This window comes from Vanellus vanellus (genome assembly GCF_965231255.1).
Source record: "Vanellus vanellus genome assembly, chromosome: 3".
NCBI lineage: Eukaryota > Metazoa > Chordata > Aves > Charadriiformes > Charadriidae > Vanellus > Vanellus vanellus.
In genome coordinates this window covers 54,155,473-54,173,432 of record NC_138907.1, presented here as the reverse complement: position 1 = coordinate 54,173,432, position 17,960 = coordinate 54,155,473, and the positions used below count along the sequence as shown (strand labels likewise).

Genomic DNA, 17,960 nt, shown 5'->3' with positions numbered 1-17,960 from the left:
CAGCTGTGGATGGAGAAGTGCTGTTTTCATCTTCGGCTTAAAGAATGCTCTGCATATGTTCACTCACGTGGAAGTCTTTAAGGAAAGCTTTTCCTCGGTGGCAGCTTCACAGAATGTGAGAAAGCCACTGAGATTAAGTCAGTCTGAGCAAATTCTTTATGTCATGTTTTCAGGATGATACCATCAGAAATTTCAGATAAATGGAGCAGTGCTAGCAGGTGATGTCATTTCTTCCTACTGCCATGGTGGGTTTCACCATGTGCATATGTACCAGGGGTGAGTTCTTTCCCATAGAAACACATGGAGAGATTATGGCTCGGAAGCGTCAGCTCTCAGCACGGGAGTCAGTCTGTTTTACAAGAGGGACAAAAGCCATCCTGGTGCAAGGTTTGCATTAGCTTCATGCATCCTTTTCCTGTTGTTGGGGTCAAAGTTACGAGGTTGTTAGAGGAGAATGAGAGAGTTGCTGCTTATCACAGGTTGTGGAGCCAAAATCGTGCCTGGGCTCCAAGGGGAGTGTCCAGTAGCCCCACGCCCCTGACGGCCTTTGAACTGTTTGGGGAACGAGCAGCAGACTGGGGCAGCAGAGAGCGAAGGAGAGCCCTGCTTTCCAGGAGCTTGCAGTGGAAGGGCCCATTGAAACCCATGGGTTTGCCCTGGGCACCAATGACAGATGGATCCTGCCCACGCAGGCAGGTAACATTCACGTGTGCATTGCCCGTGGGTCTGCCCAGGAGTTGCTCAGGGGGGTCCTGCTGCCTCAGGAGTCTCTCAAGGGTTCGTTTCTTCTCCTACCTTCTTCTCCTGCACTCAGAGAGAGAAATGCAAAGTGGGCTTAAAGCCACTTTCTCTCCACTCAGGAAAGTGTTACCTCTTGTGTTACCAAGGGGCTGCTTTAACATCAAGTAAACATGCGTCCAGGGCCATTGCAGTTAAAGACCCCAGGCTTTGTCGAGGCAGCTGTGAGAAGTGTGTAACGGTGGTCCATGCATGCAGATGGAAGTAAGGGATGTCTCAGGAAAGATGTGGCTTCCAAGTATTCATCAGTGTTTGGTGGATTTCTCTTCTGTGGTGTCCACCTCTTCCCTTCAATGGGCAGTGCCTGATTTGACAGCAAAATGTGCATAAAAAAGTAGTATGAGTCAGGTGACCCTGATTTTGAAGAGGAGACTAACCAAAATTGTAGGTCTGTTAGCTTTGTGGCCATGTTATGTCTGCTGTTTAGTTTCCTGACAGGGTTTTGAGGTACCGTATGCTTCATTTTTGACTGTCAGAAGCACAGAAGTTACCTCACTTTTGAGTAAATAAATTCAAAATGCAAATATAAAACCAAGAACAAATTGGAGGTGAAAACAATGTGGAGATTACAGTCATGAATACAGCATGGAAAGACACAAGCTCTGAAGGTGGTGTGTTTTGTTCCAGATCGTGTCTTGCCACAGCTTGAGTTTCTTGGTGTGGTTTCACATTCTGATTTTCTCAGGCAGGTTTCCTTCCCATCGATGAACTTCTGACTAGGGCTACAGAACAGCCTATACCTGGATTATCTAGAGGAAAACAAGCTCAGTTAACTTTATCCTGTACTTTTGTCATGTTTGTGATTGCAGTCAAATTAAATTCAGACTTCACCACTTAAAGCACCCTTAGGCTGTGATTTATCTCAGAAACAGGGCTTAAGATGTTGTAAATTGATACTTGTGCTATTTCTGCAGTTGGATGTCCACCAAAGCTAAGGAATGTGAGTTTCTTGCCCACAAGGATGGGTCTGAGCATCACGGGAGCTTCCAGCTGAGACAGCCAGGAGTCCTGTGGGGCGATGCAGTGTCAGCACTGGGAAACCTCAGGTGCATCTCAGGCAAGAAGGACTAATATTACCTCCTTCCTGAGGACAAGGGACTGAACAGATGTACATGGAAGAATTGGTTGGGCTTTATCATGGCTGGTTGACAGCTCATACTATTGCTCCTTGTCATATGGATGGTGTAAAAGAAATAGGTTAGCTTTTCTATAAAGTTGTTTTTCTGTTAAATCAGCGAGTCCCCGTTTTTGCAAACCAAATTCCAGTGACAGGCATGATAAAGGAGAGGTTCCTACTGAAGCCAGGGAGCTTTGGGTCAAACCTGGAGTACCACAGAGGTCCAGTCCCTCCTTACCCCTTTCCATTTTTAAGCCCAGAAAAAGTTAGACTTCAAGTCAGTAAACAAAGATTTAAAGGATACCTGCATATACAACTGAAACTCACTCAAATATGATAGGTTTGACATTTATTTATCAAAAGCTTGAAGGCTGTAAACCTAATTCTGCTGAAGGTGCCATCTAATCGAGCTGTGCTGTCATCCTGCAACTGTGTACTGGACTCTCGAGGAATAGGAGGAGTCAGTATTGTGGCTCTGTCTTGCATGGGAAGCCAAATCCTTACGTTGACAGCTGTTCTGGAAGGACCTCTGGCTGATATGGTTGAGTCATGTCAAAGAGGACTGTACACCAGAAATAAAACTGGTTTTGCCAGATGAAGAACTTCAAGTACTTCAAATGTAAGCAAGCTGATAATATTAGGACCTTGAAAGATGCATTGAAGAGAATCCTGAAGCAAAATTAGAAAGAGCAGCTCTCGCAAGAAAAACATAGAATAATACCAATGTGAATTAGTGTTAGACAGCCAGGTGGAGGAGATGTATCTAGACAAAGGGATAGTTCGAGTGGCAGGTTTAAAAGGCAGCTTCCAATGCTGCTTTTGAAGTAGCCGGTTTTAAAAACACTTCCGAAATGGATCTGCCAAATGTTCAGCTTTTTCCATTTTTTGTTTATTGGGGAGTGGAGAATAATTAAAGTTTTTACGACATACGAAGTACATTCTTCACTAAATGTCACTCCATTTTCTCTCAGCAATTGAAGATTTTATTGTAGAAGGGTTGCAGCTCTACGTACAGTACCTGATTTTACAGTCTATGCTATATCCATCCATGTCTGTCTCACTGCCTTATACTTGGAAGTTTTCAGGACGCCTGGTGTTGGACTGGGTTTCATGTTTTATTCTCCCAGAAGTGGCTGCTGAGTCAAACAGCGGGCTGTAGTTTCCAGGAACTGAAACAGTGGCCTGATGTAAACCATGTGTTTTGGAGCTGGGGTCATCCGCTTCGTGTGGGTGGCAGCAGGGAGCCCCGTGTGCCGGAGCCATGCAGCCAGGAGAGCTTGTGACCCTCCTGTTCAATTCTTCCGGACTCTGGGGTGGGTTTTTTGTTGTCTTGGTGGACCTGAAGGAGCAATGATTTGCTGCCTCCTCCTCTCCCTCCAGAGAGGAAGTAGGTTTCAAAATAAGCTGGAGATAGAGGGTGCTATCAAGGTTTCAGCTGGGAGTGCACCAAAGAGCTTTGGATGAAGTCTTGAATCACAGAATTCAAATACATGTGGTGAGGAGTATTTTTAAGTGCTCGTGAGACAAACGTCAGTCTCCAAGTGATGGTCGTAAATGAAAAATACATCCTGTCGTGACACAATTACGGAAAAGGTTTTGAAGGGGCTTTTCTTAAGGCATAGCTCTCTGTAGCATCTCTTGAGAAGAGTGTGGAAAGGGAAAGGTTGAAAAAACAAGCTTTCCTTTTTTTAAAATTAAAACAGTGATGAATCCAGGAGCTGCATGGCCCAGAATGGGTGGCTTTTGCTGTTGCTGCTCTGGGCCCAGTTGGAGGAACTGTTTCCATGAATTTTTCGTTGCTTAGTTTAGGCATGCAGCAAAGCACAACTTATTGAGTCTCAGTTCTCCCCTGCCAAATGTCATGTTTTTACCCTGTTGTCACTAGCTGCGTGTGAGACGTTATCAATGCCTTTTGTAGTTGCCTTTCTGCATGGAACTGTTGGTGGGCTTTAATCCATCATTGTTTTTGTCTGGGAGTCTTGGCTGACAAGCCCTTCCCAAGGGGTATGGTTCGGGTGGCCACACTGATACAAATGAAGCTTTTCCATCTCCTGTGATGACCGTTCAAGCCAACCAGCCACACCTACAAGGCAGCAGGTTTAGAGGGTGGCTCTGTCCTCGTGGCGACTGACAAGAGGAGGACATCCTGCCATTGAGTGTGCAAACCAGATACCTGTCATCTCTGGTGTGGTCTCAGTGCACTTCATTGTTTTGATGCTGGTGTTCTTTGTAGTGCCCGTACCTGCATAGCTACGCAGTCACTCGTTTCTTCTTGCAGTTTAAAGTTTTTGGCTACACAAATGTACTAGCAGAATTAGATGAGCAGCATCGTGACTGGGAGCAAGATACCAAGGGCACAGTCTTCAGGGAGAACAGACAGACAAAGGCCATAAGTCAATGGAAAGGAATGACTTCTCTGTCACCGTGTATCAGTCAGTTCCTGGTCCCTGTCGGGCATAGGATGGAAAAGTAATCTGAAACCTTCTGTGCTTGTCTCTTGGGATCCAGCTTGATTCTGGTAGCTCAGAGAGGCGCTAGTAGTTAGTCATGAGACGATCATGTTCAGCTTGAGATACAGCCCAGAAAGCTATAATCTTTAAGCAGAAAATTTCCAGAGGAAAAAGGGCAAATCTCTCAAAAAATTGCCAAGGAAAGAAATGAAGAGGCTTAGAGTCACCAGTAGCAGATATGGTAAAGGGCATAACTAAATAATTTGTATTTAACCTCCCCTGTACAACACAAGGGAGAAGACCAGCTCTTTAAGTGGAAACCTGTATTTTTGGAACCCATGAGAAGCCTTAGGATTTTTGACAATGCATAGTGTATCTGTGGAACTTACTGTCGGTAGATAATATGGAATCAAAACAGGAGGAGTTGAAGAAGAAAGATTTTTGTAACTTCCTGAATACATTGCATTGCCTAGAAGATCTAAGGAATAGGATGTGTTGTATAGAGTAGAAAACTGCTGGTAACTCCTCAGAAAATATGTGGATTCAGTAGGAAGTGCCCTCTGCAAAAATTTTGCCAATGCTCCTTGTGGGAACTCCAGCATCCATTTAGCAATACATTTTCAGAGATAGCCCATAGTGCCTCGGTCCCTGGGTGCTGTGATGTTTCTCCTTTCTTCTAGCTCTGAGGTCATGTTTTCTAGATCTATTACTGTGTTTATAACTGCCCTCTTGACTTTTCTCAGTGGGCCTGTATCTTCCTTAAAGCAAAGTGACTGGCTATGGCACACAGTTCTTACAGCAGTGAGTTTTCACTGCACAGTAGTGTAGAATAATCTCTAAACGATCCAGCCTGAAATCACAGAATCATGGAATCTTCAGAGTTGGAAGGGACCTCTAGAGATCATCTAGTCCAACTCCCCTGCCAAAGCAGGATTGCCCAGAGCACATTACTCAGGACTGCATCCAGGCGGGTCTTGAAAATCTCCAGAGAAGGGGACTCCACAACCTCCCTGGGCAGCCTGTTCCAGGGCTCTGTCACCCTCACCGTAAAGAAGTTTTTCCATGTATTTTCATGGAACTTCCTATGTTCCAACTTGTGCCCATTGCCCCTCGTCCTGTTTTTGGGAACCACTGAAAAGAGCCTGGCTCCATCCTCCTTCAACCCACCCTTTAGATACTTGTATGCCATAATAAGGTCTCCCCTCAGCCTTCTCTTCTCCAGGCTAAAGAGTCCCAGCTCTCTCAGCCTTTCCTCATAAGGGAGATGCTCCAATCCCTCAATCATCTTAGTATATTGGGGTTTTTTGGTTGCCATCGCTCTGCGATTTTGGTTAATCTGCAAGCAACTGCAACCACCGGATTCTGTCTTGAATACTACTGCTTTGTATGATATTCTCCATTTTGTGTTTACTTTTGTGGTGTCTTTTTATGATTTTTCCAATGTTCTAAATTTCATCTGTGAGTCATATATCTGTGTTTTATATCCATGTATATGTAACCATAGGGAAATGTTAAGCCTGCAAGCGCATACATATTACTAGAATGTCTTCATTATTATGTGTATATCTTATTTTTCACAAATGTTAGTGTTAAAAGCCTTGAACAATAGAAATTCAGGAAACTCCAAATTAAAGTTGCAGTCTTGTCCCCACAGTGGTGCTGAAGTCTGTCCCAGAAGAGCTGGGAGCATCACGTCCTCCACCTGCGTTAGAGGGAGCAGCCCCATGCCATTTCTGCAGCGGAGCTCGTGGAATCCTGTTCATGTGGTCAGTTAGTTAAGTAAAAAGTCAGTTGAGGGTAAATGTTAAATTGTTATTATGATTTATGGACCAGCTACTACGCTCTTTTTCATGGTCTGGAATAGTATTTGGAATGATTTTTGCTGTTAGATGCTATCATAGTACAAGTATGTACATCTATCATTTCGGATTCGCAGGAAAGGCAGGGATGAAGCTGTTGTCTGTAGAGATGCTGTGGTGTCCCAGAGAGCCGTACCGTGCGTGGGTATTCTGCCTTGTCCTCCAAGCCTACTGATGTTGAGCCATTAGGAAAACATCTTGTTTTAGGACATGTATTTGACAATGGAGCTGTGAAGCTTGCAGAGGAGGGCACAGACTAGTTTTGACTTTTAACATGATTACTCTGCCATGCATGGGATGAATGGAGGTAGTGTCAGGGGCTGGGGTGTGAGAAGGGGATCTGCAGTGGAAAGTATTTTGAAATAAACTGGCTGCAGCCCCTTTACCCTCCTGACCCTGTGGCACAAGTGCTTCTTAAACCCATGGTTCAGCCCAGTGGTGAGGTCAGCCATGGTCAGGGCATCCCCGCACCTTTGCCAGCTGGTTTTGCCTTCTCTGTCCTCTCAAGGAGACCCCAAAGATGACATCCCTCCAGTACCAACTTTCTTCCAAGTTAGTGAAGAGGCAGGTGTTGGACGACACCCCGGATGGCTGCTTGCAGACCAGGGCCATGGCTGCAGGGTGCTCTCACAGCCCCTTTTGGGGTTGCTGGGGATTTTTACCACCACAGTGGTTTGGTCACTGGAGAAGCCCAGATGGGATGTGTTCAAAAGCAGTAGGCATGAGAGAGAAGGGTAGCCCAGGCCCAGTGGACTTCCTTCAAAGGGCGCTGACGCAGAAGGAAATCTGTGCATGGACATCAGCCGGAGAATGTGAAGCCTTCAATAACTCACTGTCGGTTGTTCTTAAGTCATAATAGATGTATTAAACATGTAGAAATACGTTGCTGAGTTTGGAAAATGCCCTAGTCCTACTGTACTTAGCATTCAAAGGGCTCTTCAAAGGGAGCGCTGGAAACTTCTGTTAATGCTGTCAATTTAAAGAATGTCCTCCAGATGCCAGGTAACTCCTCTACAGATGTATAATGAATCGCTTTGCTTAAATCAGGCATTACCGTTGGATACTGGTCCCCTGCCCAAACCTCCTGGCTGGAGCCTGGTGAATTATGGCACACTTTCCATTGTGCTTTGCAGGAACTGAAGCGTTCCAGTCCCCACTTTCTACGCCAAGCAGGAGTGTGTGGAAATGTGCTGAGCATTTTTTTTTTTTTTTTTTTTGCTGCAAGAAACAAAGGATTTATGTGTCACTTGTCTCCACTGCGTTAACTGATTGGCTTATTTCCAGGAGGAGATCTGATGCTGAGTGTATAAATTAGTGGCATTAAAAAAGTTGATCAGCCCCCACAGGGACAAGGTTGACAGTGCATTTTAAAATGCTAGGGGTCCTACCAACCTGGTAAGCCTGAGGCTGGACGACTTCTCCCATTTCAGTCCTACTTTCCCTGATCGTACACTTGCGCTTTTACACGTGTTAACTGCTGCAATATTACAAAGAGCCCCACTAGGCTCAGTGCTGTGCTCTGTGCCACAGCTGGTCTGAAGTAAATCATCGAGCCCAGAGTCTTCTGGAGTTAGAGCAGTCAGCAGATCTCGATTTAGAGGGCCACATCAGCACTGTTTGAGCTGGCTCACCGGCTGCAGGAAATATCTTTGCAGAGTGAACTCTTCTCAGGATGGCCTCGATCCAGCCCTCATTGAAGCTGGTGGAACTGCTCCCATTTTCTCAACGGAGGTTGGCTCAAACCATCAACTTAAAAAAAAAACCCAAACCAACAAAATCCAGTAATACTTTGCCAAAGTGACACGGTGCTTTAATTTTTGGGTGGAAAACAAGTATCTTCCTGTGGTATTTTGTCTGTCCTCTTTCTTCTTTACTTTCCTGCTGATGTGGCTTTGGGATAGCTGTGTGGAGATAGGTAACAGTGAGAGTATGTGAAGGCAAGGAGCAAAGCCGCTGCCCCTGTGTGGATTGTTGGATGAGAAAGGGGGGATGTTCTCTTTCCCTTGTGCCTCTGAGTGATGGTAAAATGCCATTTTTCTTTTGCTGTTCGTGAATAACAACTGGATTGAAAATCTTGAGTTGCACAAAGGACTACAGAGCTTTAGACACCTGGCTCCGCTAGTAAAGCTCTGCTTTCTCCTTTTTCAAATACACTCTGTTTTATAATCTATTTCAAATCAGGTGAAAAAATAAAATGGTGTATCGGAATTGTCCCAATTAAAGCCAATGCACAAAGTGATTTACGTGCTGGAAGACTGTAGAGCTCCGTGTGGAAAACAATGCCTGTTGCAGGCATGAAGAAGGGATGGATGATCATGTTGCAAAGTATTTTTGAAACCAGTAAACTCTTTTCCCTGGCAAAGGGCTGGCCATGGTACAGCCCTTGGTGCATGAACACTGCCATCCGAGCGGGGGGCTTTCCCCCCGCCTTCCCTGGTGCCTCCTGCGGGGCTGGTGTCCCTCAGTCTTTCTGCACCTCTGGGCAGGTGCCTGTCTTGGTTTCACAGGTTGCCAAACAAGGGCAATTGTAGAGGTGCCCTGGGCTGTATTTGTCACACGTGCCATGAACTTGAGTGTCATCACTCAAGCAGTTGCATTTAGGAGAGGATGATGCAATAATTTTTAGGACTGTGGCTGTTTTACAAAAGGTCTTACCTCACAAATGGAATTGATTTTAGAGCTGCCAGCTGAAGAATCAAAATGTAGTGTCTCTTTTTTTCTGTTCACTTATTCACTGTCATTCTTTTTCTGTAAGTGTGGCTGATACCTCCGTGGTGGTAGGACTCAGACACTTATGAGAATGCATGGTGTACAGGAGTGTTACATCCCAAAGAAATAGCTTGGAGATCTGGGAACCACAGTGGGCTGAGGTACTTCTCTAGCCCTGGTGGTGGGTTTTGGGAGGGAAGTTGCAGGGCATTCGTAAACTGAGTTGCTCAGCTCTGAAACTGGGTTGCTCTTGCAGATTGGCAGTGGTGCAAGGTTATTATCTCAGAGGACGGGTTGGTTGTGGTTAGGGAGCACTTAAACACCTCTTAAGACTTAACGATCTGCTCTTTGAGGAGGGTGAATGAACTGATCAGCTTGGCCCATTTTAATTAATATCTTCCATACTGTTTTGTCTGGTAAAGGAGCAGAAGTCTCAAATCCAGGGTTTAGAGTCAATCAGTCTCATTTGATGATGATTTTTGGTCAAGTTGCCCACGACAGGATTTCATTTGCCAGCTGGCATCTTTGGCCTTTTCTAATGAAGACATTTGATCCCTTTTTGATGAGTTTGTTATCTCTAAGCTGCTACAACTTGTGTCTTCAAACTGTTACTTTGCCCATGGCTGGGTCACTGTGCTTAGCTTCCCAACCTTCTGCCTGAAGTGAAAAGATAGGTTGGTAGATGTTGGTAGACTATATGACTGTGCCAAATATGTGCCCTCTCTGCAGCAGAACCCATTTTATAGGTCCAGTTTTCCAGTCTTGAAGTAATGGCACATAGAAGGAAAATGCAGAAAAGTTTTTGCTGACTAGGGAAGGCAAAAGCGAACATTTTGTACCCAGACTTGTGGTGGTAAATCAAAGTGCCTGATTTTTTGTGACCTCATATTTCAACTACATTATTGCTCTTGCATCTTAATAGGTTTGAGTTGCTTGGGATATTTTCCCCCACAGTTATAGAATGATTACTAGGGGTCAGTACTTCCCTTTTCTTCTGGAGCTATTTTGTGTTTTCCTTTGCTAGATAATTGATGAGGCCCTCTGAAGAATCTGTGTGATTTGGCAAGTGCAAGCTGCCTCCTTGTGTGGTTGTTTAGAGGATGTTTTACCCTCATCTTAGACCTCATGCTCTGGGATTACATCATTTGTAAAATGTTCTCCCACAGTCCTGACATGCACAGAAACTTTGGCAATACTAGTGGACATTTCAACTGTGAAAAGTCAATACCGAGGCTTTAATCAGCCCCGCATTTTTGGGGCCAAGATACTGTACGCAAATTCCTGCAGCTGTAGGTAATGTTGGATTTCTACTCTGAAGAGAGCACAAGGGAGTGACTCCTTCTTATTTTCCAGAACATAGAAAAGGATTTAATTTTATTTTAATTGCAGGTAGCTCTTTAGATGAGGTCTGAAGGTGTTTACCAGTTGATTTAGTTTGGCCAGAGTGGAGGTCCAGAAAACTGTTAAATCAGTTTTGGAACCAAAAGTGAAAAAAAACTTAGTGATGTTTACTGTGGCAAATAGTGGGGAGATGGGGAAGAATGAACCTTCAGTTCAATCAAGCACTTGGTAGCTGTTCCCAAAATTTATTAGAAAAAAAGGGGGTGGGAGCGAATGCATCTGAAGGCTTAGCTTTTTTGTTGCTACTGATTTGGGACCTCATCCAGAGTTTGCTGAAATCCAGTTGAGTTCCCGGTGTTCCAGAATAGGTGTTAAATGGGGAACAGACAGCTGCCGTCCTGTACGCTTTCATAAAGGTCATATCTACTGTCTCTGATAGGAGAAGCCACAGACACTGTAGTAGCTGTCAGCTATGCAGCTTTCATGCTGATCCAAAGTCTTGTCTTGGGACCTGTTAGGGTCATCTTCTGCTAAGGATTCAGGCAACCTGCCCAAGTTTAGACCACTGCAAAAGGTAGGGAGAGATGCCTGGCAGGATCAGACTGCAGCCTAGAGAAGTGGTGTAAATGCTCCCCACTACTCAGAAGCCCTAGAAATGACTGATGTCCTGGGCCATTTCTGGATGCCCATTTATCTGAGTTGGACTCAGCTGGCCTGGATGGAGCTGTGGTATTGATGCTGGGAGTGAGTAGCAGTGTGATGTATCCATCCTGTGACATGGGGATGTGTTACGCCAGGTAGCAAGCAAGATACTGGGATTTCTGTTTGTGCTTGGTCCCCCTGTTGGTAAACCTTCTTGCGTCACTGGGAGTGCAAACTCCCAGGTATAATCCAATGTGTCTTTTCTCCCTCTGGGAGGATGATGTTTTATTTACAGATCTCCGTACCACTGTTGCTGAGATTGGTGTACTCGTATACTTGGTAGATATTTGTGCTTAAGTGAGGCAATTTTTATTGTCACATTGATCTGTTTGGAGGAGGCTGGAGTATTTGTGCAACGTCCTGTTGAAGGTGGTTAAGCCCAGCATCCAGTGGCTACAGCTCTGTCTAGTCCTTCCCTCTTTTCCACCCATGCTACTTCACTCTTACCCTTTTCTCAGTTTCAACACTACATTTCTTCCTTGTCTGCATCAGGTTTCCATGTGTGTTCCTATTTCCATGTCACTTTCAATATTATTATACTAGTTATTTCACTGACTTTTATCTCCCCTGTTTCAACTCCTTCTTTCCATGTCCCTTCTCTTGGACCTATTCTCGTCTCCCTTGGTCTAGGATTGAAATGATGCTTTGGTTTCTCAAAAGGTTTTGCTTTCTTTAGCCCAGTACGGCAAAAAAATCCACTGCATAGTCTCTTGAGCAGGTTCAGATCTTGCCATCTCCAGGTTTACATCCAGCACCCAGGCATGCAGTGAATGGGATCCTAGTGATGCAGGAAGGTCATGGGATGTGTCTTTATAGTGCTTGACCTGCGTCTAATTCCTTTTTCATTAGCTGTGAGCTGTTCCAGACTACTGTTCCTGGGAAGTCCAGTGTCCTCACAGGACGGGGCCACTTTGGGAACTGAATGGCTTAAATGATGCACTGGATTCATTTCTTCCTTGTCTTGCCTGTCCTGACAAGTGTAGCTAATTTAGGATGTTTTTGTTTAGGTTGGGTTTTGGGTTTGGTTTGGTTGGTTTTTTTTTTTAAGATGAATGAGTCTGGCCAGCAGGACCGAACTTTGGTCCTTAGGACACAGTGAGGCTGTGTCCTAAGCTCAGAGTTCGCAGTCCCGGTGTTATGCTCCCTGTGGAAACCCAAGCTATTTCCTGGAGCCGAGTTGAAAGAAGGAGACCAGGGCAGGAGGGGGCTCAGGTGCAGGGGCTGTGACAGAAGGATGCAGTGACTTGCTGTCCTGTGGGGGGCTTAAAGAGTGGGAAATGTCCTGACCGGCGAGGAATGCTGGCCCTGCAGTGTGCCTGAGCCTGAGGGACAGCAGCCCTACAAGGGCTTGTACAAGGTGGCGTGAGCCCAGATTCACCTTCTTCCTATTTGTGGTTGAGGTCAGGGCCTTCAGCCTTATCGCTGGTGGCTCCTGGGCTGTGCCAAGTTCCTTCTGCTGCTCTTTGTTTTTAATGAGAAATGCCTTTCTTGTCAAGCTTGGCGCATATTCCACACAAAAATACTGGTTTTGATGGGTCGGCATTTACCAGCAAAGCCATTTAAACCGTTCTCTGACACCACCATTCTGGATGCCTTCAGATTCGTGATGGTCAAACTGTGTCAAGGATAAATAGAAACTGGAGCTAAACAGTGAAATGGGAACAACAGGCAGTAAAGTTTGGTGCTACCATGAGGAAAGTAATTGAAGCCTTAGAAAGCCCTGGTTTCAAAATCTCAGTTTATCCCCTGCATTCAGCATTAGGGTTGATAAACTTCTCTTTGCCTAAGCCACATTTGTTTTAAATTGAGTACTTCCTGTATGGCTCTCTGGCTGGGCTGGTTCCTTTTGCGTCCTTGGTCCCTTACAACTCGCTATTTCAATTCGAGTTGGAAGCTGTGGCTTTGACTGGGGGAGCAGAGCTGATGGGCTGCAGCATCATTCCTGGCCATCTTGAGCCAGTGGGCTCTTGGCGCTCAGTGACCCACAGAGCCACTGAGAGGAAACCCAAACGGTGTGCTCGCACCACAGCTGGGCAATCCACAGGTGCCCAGGGGAGTGGGGCTGGTCGAAGGGAGGTGTTACTCCCCTCTGGCCAGGGCTGGGCTGCTCAGGAGAGATGTTGAGATCTGGTAAGGTAGTGGATGCCTATGGCACGTGGGCTACAAAGAGAGGCTGTGGGAGCAGGGCTGGTCCAGTCTGGCAAAGAGGAGGGTAGGGGGACATCCCACAGCAGCTAACTGCTACTTGATTGAGGGCAGCAAGGAAGCCACTTTGTGGTGGTGGCAGGCCACATCTAGTGCTGGGCGGCAGCCACAAGTTGCTGTTTGGGTTGGACATTAGGAAAAGCTTTCACCCTAGGCAGCTGGTGCAGCACCGGAACAGGTCCACAGGGAGGCTGTGCCGTCTCCATCCTGGGAGGTTTTGAAGACTGAGCTAGGGAAAACCAGGGCTGGCCTCATACAGTGCTGGAGATAGTTTGTCTTTGAGCAGGAGGATGAGAAGAGACCTCCAGAGGTCCAGCTTGAATTTTGCCCTCTTTCGGTTCTCCATGGTGGTGCTGTGAATGAAGGCTGTGTGCCTACATGGTCAGTGACTAACAGGCTTTTGAAATCTGTTGAGCAACTGCTCAGGAGAGCAAGAAAAAGAAATTGTGTGGGAGCAGGTGTCTTTTTTAATAAGAGTGCATGACTGAGAACATTCCTTGAAAAGTGGTCAGGGACCCTCATCAAAGCAACCATATTTATTGTATAGCAAAAAGCATTTCTTGTTTGTTAAACACTTATGACCAGATCCACTGCTGTGATCCAGCAAGTATACGCTGCTCTGGCAACAAACAGTGCGTGTAAAATCAGCTTAATTGGCTGGTTAATCTGGGTTTATATCTGCTTCGTTTTGCTGGGGTGGTGAGGAGCAGCTAGAAGATAGAAGCTGCTGAAGTCCATGTGTTTAAACTGATGATCAGTCTCTCTGTAGGCAAAATAAAATGGCAAGGTTTACCATGCTGAGCTGCTGCCCAATGTTTCAGTAGAAAAGCAGAGTTCCCTGGGAGTGTACTGTTCTCTGCGTATGTTATACGCCTCATCAGCACTGAAACCTTGCATTTCTCACAGGGGTTTCAAGAGAAGCCCTGCAAACAGCTTTGAGAGTCACTATGATCCCTTCCAAAGGGTAATTTAATAGAAGAACGTTTGTTGGGCATGTGTAGGAAAATGCAACCTTGTCAGCAAATCAGGACCAGTGAGCAGTTCGGTTATAGAAGGTGTCACTGAGCAGAAATATTGGAAAAGGATCTGCTTTTGGTGTATGTAGGAACATGCAGACATCAATACATACTTGAAGTAACATATTTTAAGTGCTGTCATGAATAAATTGGAGCTCTTGAATGGGTGCTGGAAAGAGGATTTCACTATTGCTCTGACAGGGGGTACTTGGGTGCATTGTCTTTTGTTGCCTGTCCATGTCTCTGGCAGCTGTGGCTGTCCCAGCCTCTTGTTGTCTTGACATTGCTGTGATTGCAATGACTGGCTCAGCCAGCGAGTGAGAGGGTTCGAATACAAGGTGTAACCTCGGTGCTGGCAGGTTCACACAACATTGTGCTTGGTGGAGTGGCATTGCTAGAAGAGATTGGGGGAGATCTGCTTTGAGTCCGAAATGTGAAAGATAAGAGGCAAAAAATCACTACACGTGTGGGAGATCTCAGTCCTGGCTGGTGCTGCCAGCACCTTTCTTCCTGCTGTCTGCTCTGCTTGCAGCCTGCACGGTAGCGTGGTGCAGGTCGTACGCGATGGAGAATGCCACGAAAACTGGAGATGCTGTCCAGAGCAACCAGCCTGGTTGCTTGAGTGATCTCTGCATCAGTGTCACTTCTTAAAGAGCGCTACTAACTCGCCAGCAAGCGTAAAAACAAATGACTCGCATACGGTACCTGTTACAGCAGTGGATGCTCGAGGGATCATATAATGGGAGTTTGGGAAGTCAAAAGTTGAAGCATGTGCAGAACAGAACTGTTAAATACGAGGCTGTCGGAGAGCAGAACCATTAGTGATGGGTTTAGAAGAAGAGAACCTGCTTTTAATGTGGATTACTTTCTAAAAGGAAGTTTAAAAATAGTGAAACAGTTCTGTGCTTTACGCTGACCTTTAGCACTTGCCGAAAACATAATGTTCTGGTGTGCCTGAACTAAGGAAAGGGGATTTTTTTCAAAAAGGAAAAAATTAAACAGGAAAGCTACAATACATCCCCTGTTTCTGGCAGAAGTCCTTGTATGGTGATATGTTTTCACCTTCAGTGTCTTGCACCAATCTGTCTGAAGGGCCTGGGAAAAGACGCTATTGAGTATTGTACATCCTTCTTGGAAAACTTGTTGTTACTGCAGTTGGATTTTATAGCAAAATTAAAGAAACTATAAAATTATGTTCTTTAATTTTATTTGATATGTGTGCTAGCAACAGACATATGTGGGCTGCTATACATCACATGCTTCATAATAACTGTGATGGATTTTGTGTGTGTGTTTGCTTATTTTTTGAAGAGAAGGACATGCCAAACAGACCTCTGAGAGTGCGTGCCCAGTCTCCAGATGGCAAACTATCTTTTCGGTGGAAGCCACCTTACGGAGCAGGCTTCAGGGGTCCACGCGGCAGATCCCAAGGTTCCCTCCGTGGGTATGGAGAGAGCAGCCGAAGGATGAGCTATGCTCCGTTGCTGCAAGAGCGACAAAACCAGGAAGCAAGAAAACTAGGTGAGTCAGATTTCCCTGACAGCATCTAGCTGAGCTAGCACACTTCGCTAATCCCCTGCGGCTGCTCGGTGATCGCAGATCAAAATGACTTGTTCCTTTAAATTGAAATGCTCACTATAATTGCATTCTGTAACATGTTCTTGATAGAAAAATACGATGACCAGGGTAGAAAGCGCAGCAGACCTTGATGCTGCGTTGAAGAGACACCATGTGCAAGTTATTCATATTAATAGCAGGCGGAATGGCTGAGGAGGAGAGGCTTAGCTCAGATTGTCCTTGCATGAGGTGGGGCCGCATTGTTCCTTGTCATATCCATTGATTCTTCTCGTATCCATTGTTCCTTGTCTTGTCCTTTTCTTACACTTTGTGACCCTACATTATCATATCATATCCATTGATCCTTCTTATATCCATTGATCCTTCTCATATCCATTGTTCCTTGTCTTGTCCTTTTCTTACACTTTGTGGCCCTACATTATTTCAGCCAGTGGAGAAAAAGTTAATTCTTTAATTAAATGGATGCACGCTTACCATTAAAACTGTTTCATGGGCTCCGTACTAGAGTGTTACACTCGTGTGCCCATGTTCTCTCCAGTTGCTTCATGAGGTCCTGGTCACTAAGGGCTCCTAAGACAGTCATGTTGGCCTCTTCCATGCTCTCTGTCCTGCCATGCTGTGATAGTTTGTACTCACGCCCTAGATCACCTGCCCTTGATTTAAAGGATTTCCCATCTAACGGTAGCAATGGGGTTTGCAAGAGTTTTCTTTCCCCAGAGACTGAGCGTTCCCCTTCGCGCTCTTTGTGTCACTTGCCTGTGTCGTGTCTGACCTGTCCCTGTCCTGCTGCCTGGGCTCCTCTCGCCTCTCACCGAGCACTCAGGAGCCTTACTTTGATCCTCTTCCTGCAAGCTTCAGCTGCTTTTTGCTGTTTGGGTGTGTTTGCTCAAGTTCAGGCTTCTTCCTCTCAAAATCTCTCCTGTAGGCTGGAAGCCCATCCCACAGACGGTCTGGTCTTGGGTTACAAAGTGGGTGATGATTCCAAAATCACACGTGGCTGCCAGAATTCCTGGCTTTGCAGCGTAAATGTCTATTTCCCCTTCTGCTTTCTGGGTTTGGTATTAAATGCACATCTTTATCTACATTTGTCCAAAGAGAGAGAATTCCTCAGTCAACTTCAGCAGTTACTCTGCCTTTTCCTAACAGGAATCTCTTGCTTATGTCTCATCCCTTCTCTAGTATCCCTTCCCTTTTTTCTCTTTCTTTGCACCGCTCACGAAGGGGCCACTCTGGCATCTGTGCCAAGGTGGCAGGGCTGAGACACGGACGTGTGGAGGACGCTTCCCCATTTGTTTGATGCACAGTGTGTACCACTGCTCTGCAGGCTGAGAGCGTGTCTAGGCAGTACGCGGACTTAGTGAGAGTTCAGTAACAAACTTAATCTCTATGAGAAATACTATGTAACATGGTTTTCAGCATCTACTTCTTGTTTTCATTACTTTTATACTATGCTTTTTTTAAAGAACAGAACAAATCTTTTTAAATAATCAAATTATCAGGAGAAGAACTCAAGGCTAGAATATAGGCCTCTTGTAATGGTCTTTTCATGTTAATAATTTGGTTTCCTACTTCTAAAATACCAACTTTACTGTTCTTACTGCATGCATATTGAACCCTCTTACATAAATGGTATGTATCTAAATAAATTACCTTTCAAGGAAGTTTCTCCTTTTATATCTCGGAAAAGAATAATACAGAGTTCTGCCTGAAAAGACTGAATAATTCTTTTTGCAATGAAAAAGGTTACAGAAAAGCCTCTATTTTTCCCCACACGTGCAGCCTCTGAGTCAGTTCACGTGGTTTCGCTGCCATCAAGGAGCTCCCAAGGACGGAGCCAACCTGTCTATAGGTCATCTTTAACTAAAAGGAAAGTCACAGGTATGTTTCTTTCACATCTGCTGACAATTCTTGGAGATATTTGAATGCAATGAGGTAGCTTTGTGATTTTTAGACTGCAAGTCTTTTGGTGCTGGAGCTGCTAGGTTTTTCTCTGTGCGTTAAAGAGCTTGATGGCTGACTCCAATTGTTTTTCTTATTCAAGCAGTATTAATAAAATGATACGACTCTTCAACATGGTTGGTTGAGTTTCTGTTGTTGAGTTTTTTGCTTTGGTTTTTAAAATCTCCTCCTCTGTAGCTATTGGCAAATGTTATGCACTGCAATATCCCCATGAAAAAACTTGATT

General features: G+C 45.2%; 1 protein-coding gene across 1 annotated transcript in view; it reads left to right on the top strand.

Moving 5' to 3' along the window:
• The window catches only part of FNDC1 (fibronectin type III domain containing 1), a gene marked incomplete at its 5' end in the record, with an annotated part of 72,840 nt that overhangs the window by 13,365 nt on the left and 41,515 nt on the right, over positions 1–17,960 (top strand). Inside the window, 2 exons of the mRNA XM_082481094.1 lie at positions 15,509–15,718; positions 17,555–17,653. Coding sequence (XP_082337220.1) covers positions 15,509–15,718; positions 17,555–17,653 — 309 coding nt within the window. The remainder of the gene's footprint in view (positions 1–15,508; positions 15,719–17,554; positions 17,654–17,960) is intronic.